General features: G+C 42.0%; 2 protein-coding genes across 4 annotated transcripts in view; both read right to left on the minus strand.

Moving 5' to 3' along the window:
* The window catches only part of LOC116323597 (protein jagged-1b), a 65,535-nt gene extending 58,683 nt beyond the window's left edge, over positions 1-6,852 (minus strand). The window contains exons 1-2 of the mRNA XM_031743955.2: positions 6,710-6,852; positions 4,809-5,592 (exon numbers count right to left, since the gene is read on the minus strand). Of these exons, the coding sequence (XP_031599815.2) occupies positions 4,809-4,967 (159 nt within the window). The 5' untranslated portion in view covers positions 4,968-5,592; positions 6,710-6,852. The remainder of the gene's footprint in view (positions 1-4,808; positions 5,593-6,709) is intronic.
* A 3,215-nt stretch (positions 6,853-10,067) lies between these two features.
* snrpa (small nuclear ribonucleoprotein polypeptide A) lies at positions 10,068-12,741 on the minus strand. 3 transcript variants are annotated; one of them, XM_031744042.2, is made up of 7 exons: positions 12,681-12,741; positions 12,287-12,367; positions 12,012-12,184; positions 11,749-11,925; positions 10,915-11,091; positions 10,729-10,817; positions 10,068-10,642 (listed from the first exon to the last, which is right to left on the minus strand). In XM_031744042.2, exons 2-7 carry the CDS (start codon positions 12,357-12,359, stop codon positions 10,483-10,485), a joined length of 849 nt encoding a protein of 282 aa, XP_031599902.1. In that variant the 5' UTR covers positions 12,360-12,367; positions 12,681-12,741; the 3' UTR covers positions 10,068-10,482. The 3 variants fall into 3 exon arrangements, with proteins under 3 accessions (XP_031599902.1, XP_031599904.1, XP_031599905.1); XM_031744044.2 differs by having other exon boundaries at positions 10,483-10,642; positions 12,287-12,370; positions 12,681-12,719; XM_031744045.2 differs by lacking the exon at positions 12,681-12,741 and adding an exon at positions 12,477-12,674 and having other exon boundaries at positions 10,483-10,642.
* Between the last annotated feature and the right edge of the window lie 11 nt (positions 12,742-12,752).

The following is a 12,752-nucleotide window of genomic DNA, read 5'->3' on the forward strand; positions in this document are numbered from 1 at the left end:
TCCCATAACTTTGTTTGACCTCTAGTGAAGAGAAAAACAGACGTTTCCATTTACAACCAATGTCTCCCAAAAAGTTGGAATGCTGTGTAGAATATAAATACTAGAACGTGGTAGTTTAAAAATGATTAAAACCCTATATTTGACCGAAAATTATCCAAAGACAACAAGTAAAATTATGTAACTGGGAAAAAATATTGAAACTAAGGAAAAAGGTTAGAATGGGGGCGACACAAAAAGAAAAAAATGAAACAGACCTGGTGGATCATTTCATAATTAGATAACAAGTAACATGACTGGGTATTAAAAGAGCATTTACGAGAGGCCTGGGGTTTTAGAAGTAAAGCTGGAGAGGGAATGGAAAAGATTCACAATTTTTTAAATAACTGTGAAGACAATTACTTAACTATAACATTTATCAATTTGAAACTGAAAAGACTTTGGGCATTTCAACCTCTGTGGTACAAAACATCAGTTGATTATAGAATTTGGAGAAATCTCTGTAGGCAAGAGACAAGATCGAGATCAGCACTGAATGGCTGTAATTTTCGTGCCCTCTTGTAGCACTTGTGGACTTAATTTCTTAGTATAAATAACTTCATGGGCTTAGGAACATATGTTAAAGCCCTTGAATTGGCCCTAACAAGCAGAGGGAAAAAAGCAACAACATATATATAAGATCCAGAAACGTTGCCACCTTTGCTCAGTGAAAAATTTTGTCCTCCAAGCTGAAGAAAAGAGCGACCATCAAGTTCCTTATCAGGACAGATTTTAAAAGCCAGCATCAATGATGACATGGGGGTGCGTAAGTGCACATTAGTGAAGGTACCATTAATACTGAATATGCAGGTTTAGGGGAAACATATACAGCTGCAGATAATATCATTTTTCCTCAGCAGGTTTTCTTTTTTCTGCAAGACAGACTAAATTCAGCAAGCATTCAAGAGCATGGTTTTGTCGTAAAAGTGAGATTAAGTCACCTTCCTGAATTCCAGACCTGGTACCCAAAGAAAACATTTGGCAGATTATGAAATGGAAAAATATCTCTGTCCCCATAAAAAATTTAAAAAATGATCTCAAGCGCTGGTGAGGTCACTCATTGGTTTCCGTCCCATCTTAAAAGTTCAGGCTGAGCATTTTGTCCATCGCTGCCTTGGTGCTTTTAAAAACTGAATTCAAGCAGGTGGTGGATCTGACTGAGAATCCAAAGGACACTTCATGCTCATACAGTAGCCATTTATAAATCCAAGGTACACCCACCCTACAGCAAACCTTACTTTATACTCCTTTTGGACTCTATTAAGTTCATAATTTACAAAATGAACACCATGTTGCATTAAATAAGACTAGAAACCCATCAGGAAAGTGTTTTACTGAGGTTACAGATAAAGGGAGCTGATAGGCTGTTTTCTATACAACCAGGCTTCTTTTTGCACCCACATGCAGTTTTAAGGCTTATCGTTTAAAACTCTGAGGCTTCACCCATCTTTCATATACAGTCTATGTTAACTATGTTAAAACTACAGAAACTGATTTCCTCAGTTCTCAGATTCTTACAGTGTGAAGATGAAAGAATAAATGATCATTCTGTGTCATTGCACCATGTTTTTATTTACATTTCTCACAGCGTGCCAATTTTTGGGGAACAGGGATGTTCCCTAAATTACCGAGGGATTAAGCAGCGCTAGTTTTTATCTTTGAACTTGCCCTTCTTTGGCTCTTGTCTTTCTTTCTTTAGTCTTCCTGTGTGTCACCACCACTCCCTTCTTATTTCTCACTTCCCCTTCCCAGGGGGCAATGACACTGGGATCCTGCTCACACGCTTCTTCTCCCCTCCTCCTCCACTTCACTTGTTTCTCTATCTGAGAACAAGCTTTAACGCTCCTGTCATTTCTCTTTCTGCAGCCATCAGCCATTTTCTACATTGTTCCCATCCTCACTTTTATCTGCCTCCTTTTCTCTTCTCTGCGTTCCCTCCCTGTTTAGGGATGGGTTAAGAGGGGACACACACACAAACCGCACAGCCTCTCTCACACACTCTAGACTTAACAAGACCCCCTGAGAGTCTCAGAGCACCAGGGTCAGGTATGTGCGTGTGTACATTTGTGTGTGTATGTGAGTGTGTGTATGTGCTCCTCTGTGTGGTTTTGGCTTTATCCAACAACAGCAAACACAAAACTAAGGCCACTGTTATATCAGTTTGTCCTTAAACCCTCACTGATGAATAAATTTAAATAATTCACTGTGTTTTTGGTTTTCTATCTGAAACACTGAGCTGGTGACACCTCATTACAGCCAAGTCATGTATTCCCAGAGGTGTGGTGCATTCAATCATGGACAGCAATCACCGAGATATGTCTGCTTAGCCAGAGCCAGGCCGCCCAACGCTGAGCCACAGTCTCAGTCGCCCCATTGTTAGTGGGTTTTGTGTCCCTTGCCTGCACCCTGTCCCAGAGCTGAAAGGGGTGAGATGGGAGGGGTCACAGGGTAATGGTGGTGGTGGTGGAGGGAGGTGGGGTGAACTTGTCTACATCAAAAGGCTTGTGGAGATACAGTGGCGCTCATCACTCTGCATCCTCCTTTCTTCCTCTCCTCCACTCGCTGCCTAAGCCATTCCCTGCATACCAGCATTTCAGCGCTCGGAGAGAGAGAGGGAGAAGGGGAAACAGAGAGAGAGAGCCAAGCTGAAGCTCAGCCCGTCTCTGAAACGGAGCTTCGTCAGTTTAAAGCTCTCTATGGGCAAAACTCACAATCCTCTCTACCTAAAGACATTCAAGGCTCGGAAAATGATCTGTTGACTTTTCTACTGTCATGGAATAAATGCTACTATTCGACGAACTCCACAGAGCTCGCTGTGAGCCATTTAAGCGAGACTTTCTTTGTACTCAAGGCCAACAAGTTTCTTCAGAAAGGCATCATTGATTTCAAGCATATTTCTGTGGCACTTTAAATGCCACTGTGAAACTGCATCAGATATTTTATGAACTGATTATTTAACGAGCCTAGCATTTTTGGCAACCCTCTTCATAACAAGCAGACTATGATTGATTCCTTTGTCTTCTGGGATTTTGATATCTTTCATTTCCCAGTTACAGTCCAGACAAAAAAGAGTATTTGAAGATGTATGGTATTGTGTGAAAGGCATTTTAACTATTTTTTGATAACTGCAGTCTCTTACTGTCACAGTATCGCGGTTAAGTCACGGTGTGGATCTTCAATCACACTGAAATTCTGTCTGGGTGGATGCTTCAAGCATTGTGCGGATGATAAATTTCTGAGTGTTTGTTTATTTAAATGTTGACATCCTCTTTTTGCTGATTCACTTTATGTACTGCATTTTGCTCAGCGTTCAAACAGAAATGATGTGCACATAAATTTCATCCAATCTCATTTTAAAACTCAGCTTCAGTTTGAAAATGACATCCTAATTTAGGGAAACATAAATGCTTTGCATACTGCAGTGTGAGCATGGCACAATAGACAACACATAAGGACTGCTGGAGTGTCAAGAAGCCTCATTTATGAACTGCAGGTTGAAACAGCCCCCGTCCTCTGCATTATAAATGGGCACCAGCAGATGCAAAGGATCTTGAGTGTGTGCTTCACACTGCAGTGCAGTCGGAGAATGGAGAGAGCAGGGTGTGTTGTTCCTCAGCTGTGAAAGGGTTGCAGAGGTACAGAGAGGCACGCAGAGCTGCCTGAATGTTCAACATTCACACGCCCCGGAGTCTATAAGGCTGTGGCCCTGGGCTCCACACACACCCAGGACACAGATGCTGGATGTGAGCTCAGTGTTTAGAAAAAACGTGCACTCACATGTGTGCACACATGCACGCTTCGGAGCACCCCAGGGCCTGGTCTTGCTACTGGTGAGCGCTGTCACACATCAGACACATTGTGACAAGACCAGCAGCTGCCTGAGAGCTCATGGGGGAAAAAGGGAACAATATTTTGCTTGTTTACGCTTTCATGCCCAACACAACACTGGAATAAAATCCAGAGCTTTTATACAGCCACAAATTTTCCTCATAATGTTATAACCACCTTCTCAGAAGTATTTATGCAGGCTGATGCAGTCGTTAATGAACTTTGCTGTTATACCAAAAAGAAAGCATGCATACATACAGCCATGCAGACAGAGAGAAAATAAGACAGTCAGACCACACCTGAGAATGGTTACTAATATATGAAATGGACAAAGCAGCAACTAAAGCGCCTAAAAATGAAGATGCTTTCACTCATTTACTGATCCGTGAATAAGGAAAATACCTTAACAAGGGTGAGGTGTGCAATTAATGTGTTATTTATGCGTAATTAATGGTCGAGGATATACCAAAGTGAATGAAAAGGGATTAAGAATCATTATTTAGCACAAAATGATGGAATAAATCACATTCATCGACTACATGTCACTAATGTGATTGATTTGTGTTATCATGACATGTCTTTGTTTGGCAAACAGTGGCACACTGAATCTTTTTCATTCAAGAAAAATATATATATGTGTGATTTTTACCGTCTGTAGCAAAGGCGTATTTTTGCTCTGATATTTGCATGCAGTGCTTCTAAAACTGGATTACAGTCGTTCTCTGTTGCGTGGGATAATACACCAGCGGGCTGAAACAACAGGTGGGCACAGCGCCATGCAGGAGCAGAAAGAGGGTAGCACAAAGGGACACTATGCGTGGACTTTATTCCTGAGTATTTTTCTCTCAGCTTTCATTAAAAAAAACAGACAGAACCACAGTTGCGAGTCAGCGTGGGACGTTTAAGTGCATGCTGCCCGAAATAGCACTTAATCGGTGGCTTACCTGCGTTTGCACCGTGAGCGCGACGAAAAAAATCACAGTCCGCGGCAGGTGGAAGTGTCCCTGGTGTCGCCCGGCTCTCATGTCTGGCTTCCCGTTGAGCTTTTCACCTCTGCTTCTCAGATTCTTCCGAGTTATCCCGTGCGCCCGTGAGCTCTCCATCCCTGCATCAAGGGACTGGGGACCGTGCTGTGCGCTTTGGTGGCGATGGTGTCCCCCCTCCTCCTACTCCTCTCTTCCAGTGTCCTCAGCTCTCCTCCTCCTCGCCGGTCTTAAACCCTGAAACTCCCGCAAAGCCACTTCATCGCGTCCAGACCGGAGAAACCATAACTCTGTCTCGGCTTGGACCTCTCCCTGCAATCAACCCACCCACATACGCTCGCGCGCACACCTGATCAACCCCTCCCTTGCTGCTGTGACCAAGGCAGGTTTCCTTTGCGAATGACACATGCACACAAACACACGCTCCCCTTGGTGTATTCCTCCCACCACCACCTGCCTTAAGAGGCTTTACGTGTCCAATCTGCCGGCTCACTTGACTTGAACTTACATCCCAATTAGCTGATACTCTCTCTTCATCTCCTGTCTCTCTCAAAGCTTAATCCACTCTCAGAGATAATATGGAGGGGACAATCGTATGAATCCTATTTCTTGATGAGTGTGTGACCAAAGCAGCGACCAAAGTTGCTTCTCCCCGGCGGAATGATTTCACTTTTGTGTTCTTGTCATTGGAGCGGCTGGCTGGTCATTTGTAAACCCGATACGAAGCCTGGCGGCCACGGAGTCACTGTGGGAAACAATGAGAGGGAGAGAGAGAGCATGAGGGTGTGTCCTCGGGCAGGGAATATCCGTCTTTCACTCCTTGTCCTGATGGTTCCCAGAGCGCACGGGGCTCTCATCCCCTTTTCTCTCTCTACACACTATGACCAACGTTCTTTTTTTTTTTCAATGCCATATTTACGTGTGAGAGTATTCTGAATGCTTTTCGCATCTCTTTTATCCTCTCCTGAGTGTTCTGTTTCCCCTCTGTCCTTTGTTGCGCCTCACTGGTTCCTCTCCTCCAGTTTCAAACCTCTGCAGTCCACGGAACACTTCAAAGCTCAGCTTGGCAGAACTGTTCTCACAGTTCTGCTCAGGCCTGTCAATAGAAACGATTTGTCCTTCAAGCTTAGTTAAAACACTCGTGCTGTTGCGGATGATGTACTAAACGTTGTTTACAAAAGACAAACAGACTTTCATGCCTGCAGGAAAGGTGTGCGGCTCCTGGTAAAGGCGTTTGGCCGTTACGCGTCTGGTCAGGGCGCACAGGGCAAACGTGCTTACACAGTTCTCACCCACCTGAAGCCTGATTTCTTATGGCATGTTATAATCGAACCCACTTTTATGATTGAACTTGTTTCGACAGCTGCCGCTCTGAAAAGTGTCCACACACGCTGGTGCTTAATGGAGCCGCCGGGTTGCAAATACTAACCGGCTGAGCGCATAAATATAAAAGAGAACTGTAGGGTGTGTAGGCATCTTTTGAATATTGGCACCGGTCACATGGCACACATATTTTCCACATCTCCTCCAGTCCTCTAGTTCTCGTCTTGTTGGACCCAAGACCTCCACACAATGCACCTTCTTTATCAGAGAAAATCTAATGAGATTCTCCCTCCTCCCCCTTCTCCATCTTAAAGTCTATCACGGGCTTGTTGCTCAAGAGCTTCCCTGACAACCGCTGGTGTTTCCGCGGCTTGGCGCTCCGCGTTGACCCCGGAGCGGAACAGAGGGCTCTTGAGGAGCAGAGGCTTAATTTGCATGGGGGAAGCAGTGACCTCGAAGCACGAGCTGAATTCTAACCAAGCATCCGGAAACACACGTGCATCACTGGGTCTGCTCAGAGGTTGCCGTGTGTGGCTCACCTGAAGAAGAAGAGTCACAAAAAAGTAATCCTTTCACTTGCTTTCTTGGTGGCTACATAACGGATATACTGTTAGTTGTGCATTTAGCTCCATCTAATGGTCAAAACGCGTTTTATTGCGCAGGATTTGAAAAGGCAGATTTATTTATTTATTTTAACACTATTTAAACTGCCGTGAAAAAATGGCTCATTTCAAATTAAGATTTAAAAAAAAACACATTTAGGAGTTATTTAATCAAAAATTTAACACTAATAAATAATGCGTATAAATAAGTAATCTGCTTCTTCGGGGCCTTTAGAATGAGCTTAGATCAGATTTGATTTCCACTTGTCTAATAATTTTTTTTTAATGTTTCATCCACTTCAATCAAATAATGGACCATACAGAGAAAATAAGCATAAAAACAGACCATTAGCTCTAAAATATCCACTAACCTCGATCTAACTGAATTTCTGTTATTTTCTTAACTGAAACCAAAAACACATTAAATTAAAGAACTGAAAAAACACAAGAACTTTCCTTTTTCCACTCAGAATTCAAATTAAGGTCTTTTCTTTCCTCCACCACGCAGGATTATGCAAATTCAATATCATCAGTTCATCTTATGATGCATGTGACCGTCCTTTCTTTACTTTCCATGTTTTCTGTTTACACTACAAACTGTGAAATAGAGGCAAAACTTTTAAAGTGAAACCGTTTTATCCTTTAAACTTGATGCTTCTCTTTAATTGAAAGTAGCCTACATATCTGAAGGTTTAGGAAGTTTAGTTACACAGTATAAGGTTTGCAAACTAAAAATATCTAAGAGATGATTTGTTTATTTATTTATTTTTTAAGTGATACTGACAGGCACAACTTCCACGCATAAGCTGCTGGATAAGTATAAGCTGCCTTTCAGTCTCTGAAAGATTACTGTGTTGGTGAATGGGAAGGCACTAGGCATGTTGCCAAAATCATGCCAGACACACACACACACACACACACGGCGCCCTGGTGGCTGAGGTCAGTGCTTTCTCAAGGCAAAATAAGGGAGTGTGGAAAGGCTTGGGAAACTGCAGAAGAATGTGGATTTCTGTGTACACTGTTGAGCTGACCTGAAGACAATTACTCAGGGCACAGTTTAAGCCCATAACAGGGAGGCCCTGTGTACACCGGGCACAGCTGATAGTGAGAGTCTAAATTAAGCCTTTCAGGCCTAATTCACACGTCACCCTGTCTGACGTTCGTGAATTTAGTCTGTGAGAGGAGGACGTGCTCCTTATTAGCATGTCTGCAAACATATCATGTGAAGGCTGAGAGGAAAATAAACAATAAGAATTTACTGAGACAATAATTCATATTGTGCATGATTCTGAGCTACTTTTGTTCACACGCCTAATTTTATGTTACTTACAGAACATTACAGAAAACCTTTTTTTTTGCACTTATATGACAGCTGTGGCTGCTGACAGCATTTTAAATTAAAATATACACTCACCCGTCCCTTCATTAAATACAATAATGCACATATCCAATTATCCAATCACATGGCAGCAAGTCACTGCATTCAGGCATGTAGATATGGTCAGAACAACCAGCTGAAGTTCAAACAGAAAATCTGAAGGAGGAAGAAAGGTGAATTAAGTGACTTTGGGTGTGTCACTGTGGCAGGTAGATAGGCTGGTTTGAGTATTACAGAAATCTGATCTTCTGGGATTTTGCCTCACAAACATTTCATTGGATTTCACCTACATCAACTTTTTGGTATTCAGAGAGTAGTCAGATGAATTTGGAGTAAATATAATATGAACCATGCATCTTTCCCGCCTCGTATGATGAGTTTGATAGAGATGGTGTAACGGTGTGGGGGATATTTTCTTATCATGCTTTGGGCCCCATAGTACCAACTGAGCATTGTTTAAACACCACACCCTGCTTGAATATTGTTGCTGACCATGTCCATCCCTCTATGACCAGTGTACCCATCTTCTGATGGTGGCTTCCAGCAGGATAACACACCATGTCACAAAAACTCAAATCATCTCAAACTGGTTTCTTGCACATCACAGTGACTTCACTGCTCTCAAAGGGTCTCCCGAGTCACCAGATCTCAGGGCCTTTGGGATGTGCTGGACCAGGAGAGTCACATTATGGATGTGCAGCTGACAAATCTGCAGCAAATGTGTGATGCTATTGAGTCACCATGGAAAAAAAAATCTGTCAGTAATGTTCCCAGCACCTTGTTGAATGCATAGCATGAATGGATAGATACTAGCAAGGTGTACCTAACAGCACCCAGTGTAGAGTTTATCCAATTATCACTACTGAACAACCAAAAACTTCAGGTCCACCTACACTTTTTTTAAATATTAGAAATTGCGTAAACTAGGTTCAATGATAAATCAAATCGCTGTAAAATATCTACACAGCTGTACGGAGGCCCATTTTCAGAAACAAGTCTTCCTGTTTTAATGTTATGCTGTGACTTAATGCACAATTTTCATCCGAAAAAAATGTAGTAGAGTAGAAAACTAAATATTCACGCAAGTGTCCAGAGAATCAAATGTCTGTTTTCATATTCGCTTCATAATACAATGAACCTCTAAAAATAATATCTTTGTTCTGAAATACAGCAGAGCCCTTTTTCTACGAAAGCAGCCCTCACATCTGTGACAGGTATGTACTACTGGCTGGAACACAAAAACAATTATACTGTGGTTTGAGAAGAACATTCACACATCTTCAATTAGCAGCTTCATTATCTCATTTTAACAACACCAGTCTCAACACGAACACTGCAGAGGTGATGCTGGAATGCTGACTTTCAAGGCAAAGTTGGAAAAGTAAAAAAAAAAGTGACTATGGAAACATTAAGTTTTGGAGGTGTAATAGCATGTGAGCATTTTTTGGGGGAGCAGATGACAAAATGCTGCAACAATAGCCATCCATTAAATAATGTACCAATGATTAATGCCAAATACAGGGAAAGAAAATGGCTTCAGAGATCTATGTTCTACTTCAAAGCACAAACTAAATGAGATTCTAGTGCATTTATTTTACAAGCAGGATGGCTACGGTGAATTATATGGAGTCCCATAAAGTTTCCATGTTTTGTAATAATCAGACTCCAAAGAACTAAATTTTCTGCAGATGTGGTCTAACTTCAGACTGCAGCACATGGCATTAGCATCCTGAAAGAAAAGGGTTTTCTCAACACTGGTTTCTCCTTCTACATGTTGTGCAGCTGAAGTTGTTTAAAGATGAGATCCTTTTGACTACAGGGACTCAGTCTTTGAGAGCAAATGTTTAACACAAGAGAAGAGAAAGCGTCACCTATTGGCAGAAAGCTCGAACTGCAGCTTAAATGAAGAGCAGCACATTCTTAGAACACAATTTTATTTATAAAAAGAAAGAAAAGCTCCAGGTACAATGTCTGGTAAACCAGACTCTGGGTGCAATGCTTTATGACAAATGTAGAAAACATATCAAGCTGCTTGTGGATTTGGATGTAAAGCTAAAAAAAAAACCCCCAAAAAACAAAAAACCAAACAAAAAAAACTTCTACATATGTGAGTTTACTATCAATAGGATACAAAACTCACATATGTTTGTCCTTTATTTTTAAAGAGTTCTGTCAATGTGGCAAGATAAAAAAAACCAGCAGCTTGACACATACTTACGTGCAACCCTGAAAGTCAATTTCTAAGAATGCATCACAGTCAGATTTACTGCAAGTTTAAAAAACAAAGACCTGTTTATATGTTGGGGAAAAAAAGACCACCGTTCCTGAGAGCTTATTTCTTAGCGAATGAAATCTTCATTGCATTCGTCTGTGTGATCTTGAAGCCTTGTAGTGCGTCTCGTGCAGCTCCAGCCTGCACCTCATTCTCAAACTCCACAAATGCGATGTCGTGGCGTCCAGGGACCAGACGCACCTCCTTGAATCCTGGGAACCTAAAACACACACACCAACAGTTAGGCTCAGCCTTTAACAGACACAAGCCTGCAAAACTAGATCTAGAGAATGGGTTGCTACTGACTGGTTGAAGAGCATGGACAGCATGAGCTCGTTTGTCTCCTCTGGCAGGTTGGTGAGGAAGAGGATGTGATTGGGGGGATTTTCTGCAACCTACGAGTACACATTGGACATCAGAATCAATCAACCAGAAAAATATCAATTTATTAAATTCAATGAAGACACAACATGCTCTGTCACAAAACACTACCTGCTGGGGCATTTGTCCAGGCATCTGTCCAGGCATCATCTGACCAGGAGGAATGGCACCAGGGGGCATCTGGCCAGGCGCCATCCCTGGAGGTGGCATCATGCCTGGAGGGGGCATGTAAGGTGGCTGGCCAGGCATGTGCATCATACGGGGAGCCTGGCTCATTGGAGGCATTCCCTAAAGAGTGAAGAGCTTGTTAAACTCAATGTCCATTTTCCTCTTCTGAGGTTATCTTTCATTGTGTGTGCTACTATTTACATTTGTCAGTTTTCAATCACACAAACTGTTCTAGATGCAGGAGAAACTTTCTCCCTTTGTTTTTGTTTCCTTATTTATTAATATTGTTCTTAAAGGGTTCATCCCAATTCAGTTTAATGTTTTTTGCTCTGCAAATTGAGCTGAAAACATGTTTCAGCCATAAGATAAGAACACCTTTATTGATAACAAAGGGAAATTCATACGTTTGACATAGCTCATCTGCCATTTGTAGAGAATGATTTTCTGTATCTATATATCGAAGTCTGCTGTATGCAATGTAGAAAGCAATAGAACCAGGACAGTCCCCTGTGGAGCCCCAATGTTGCTCATTAATGTCTCAGAAACACACTGTGGCCTTTTTTTTTTAAGGTATTCTGTGATCCAGGAAACAGTAAGAATCTACTATAAAACATCTAAGCTATAGAACAAAATAAACGAGAATTTTCCAACATATTAAAGTTAGAAATCTCAGGGTTTGTATACTTTGTGTCTCTGCCCACACTTTGGCTCAGAGCTCCCTTGTGAATACATGACAGTTGCCAAAATAACCAATAACACAGCTCTGGCTCCACTTACAGGCATGGCAGCAGGCACGCCAGCGACCATGGCTGCACCAGCTCCTGCTACACCCTTCTTTGGTCCAGTGGCATCAGGTCCTTTGATCTTCTTCTTCTCTTTTTTGCGGTCACGCTCCACGTAAGTCCCCTTCATTTTAGCTATGATGTCAGAGTCAGTCTTTGCATACTGTATGCGCTGCAGGACCAAACAGACAGACCACGTGTGACACACAAACTATGCTAAGCAGCAGTTGTGTGATATTTAGTGTTTAGTTACCCTACCATTGGTTTATCATAGAAGGGGAAGCCCTGCATTGATCTCAGCGCATTGGAGGCGCTGTTAATCTCTTTGAAGATAACAAAGGCCTGACCCTTCATCTTAATGTTTCGTGCCACCAGGATATCCAAAATCTGTCCGAACTGTGAGAAGATTGCGTACAGCGACTTTTTCAGCTCTACAGTAAAATTAAAAAATAAACAAACAAATAAATAAATAAAAAGGATTAGTCTGGTTGTGCATATTTAAACGGAAAGCGATTTCAACGTGCAAACCTCACCATCTTTCTTGATCTTCTCATTCAGGTTGTTGATGTAGATAGTATGATTGAGCCGGACCTCTGGAGTGGCCATCCTTTAATCTGCTGATGAGCGTTTGATGAGCGTTTCTACTTTTAGAGACAGTCTGAGGCACAGTTTAGATTACATGCTAAGCAGCTAACTAGCTAACGATCGTTAGCAAACACTCACCAAACGTGACGGGGAGGGTTAGCCTGCAAGCTATCTACTACAAATTAGCACAATGTTTGGTGTTTTACATGTATATACTAGTCACCCAAATACTTAAGATCGTCACAAAGAGCTCAAATGCATTATTTAAGCACATGAAAGCGCTGAAGAAGTGTTTCTACGTAAGAAAATAAACGATTCAAGTCTTTAGCTCGACGTTCTTACCCGATGAATGAAAACCCCGGTCTTCACAAATCCCGTTTTCTGTTCTCGCGATAACAATGCAAGCGTAACTTC

Source organism: Oreochromis aureus, linkage group 14 (assembly GCF_013358895.1).
Source record: "Oreochromis aureus strain Israel breed Guangdong linkage group 14, ZZ_aureus, whole genome shotgun sequence".
Lineage (NCBI taxonomy): Eukaryota > Metazoa > Chordata > Actinopteri > Cichliformes > Cichlidae > Oreochromis > Oreochromis aureus.

Bases quoted from the DNA above. Each gene is read 5' to 3' on its own strand.
- snrpa (XM_031744042.2), bottom strand. From the start codon at position 12,359: ATGGCCACTCCAGAGGTCCGGCTCAATCATACTATCTACATCAACAAC. The intron at 12,185-12,286 runs GTGAGGTTTGCA...ATTTTACTGTAG, and splicing joins TGAGAAGATCAAGAAAGATG to AGCTGAAAAAGTCGCTGTAC. The intron at 10,818-10,914 runs GTAGTGTTTTGT...GTGTACTCGTAG, and splicing joins CTGGACAAATGCCCCAGCAG to GTTGCAGAAAATCCCCCCAA.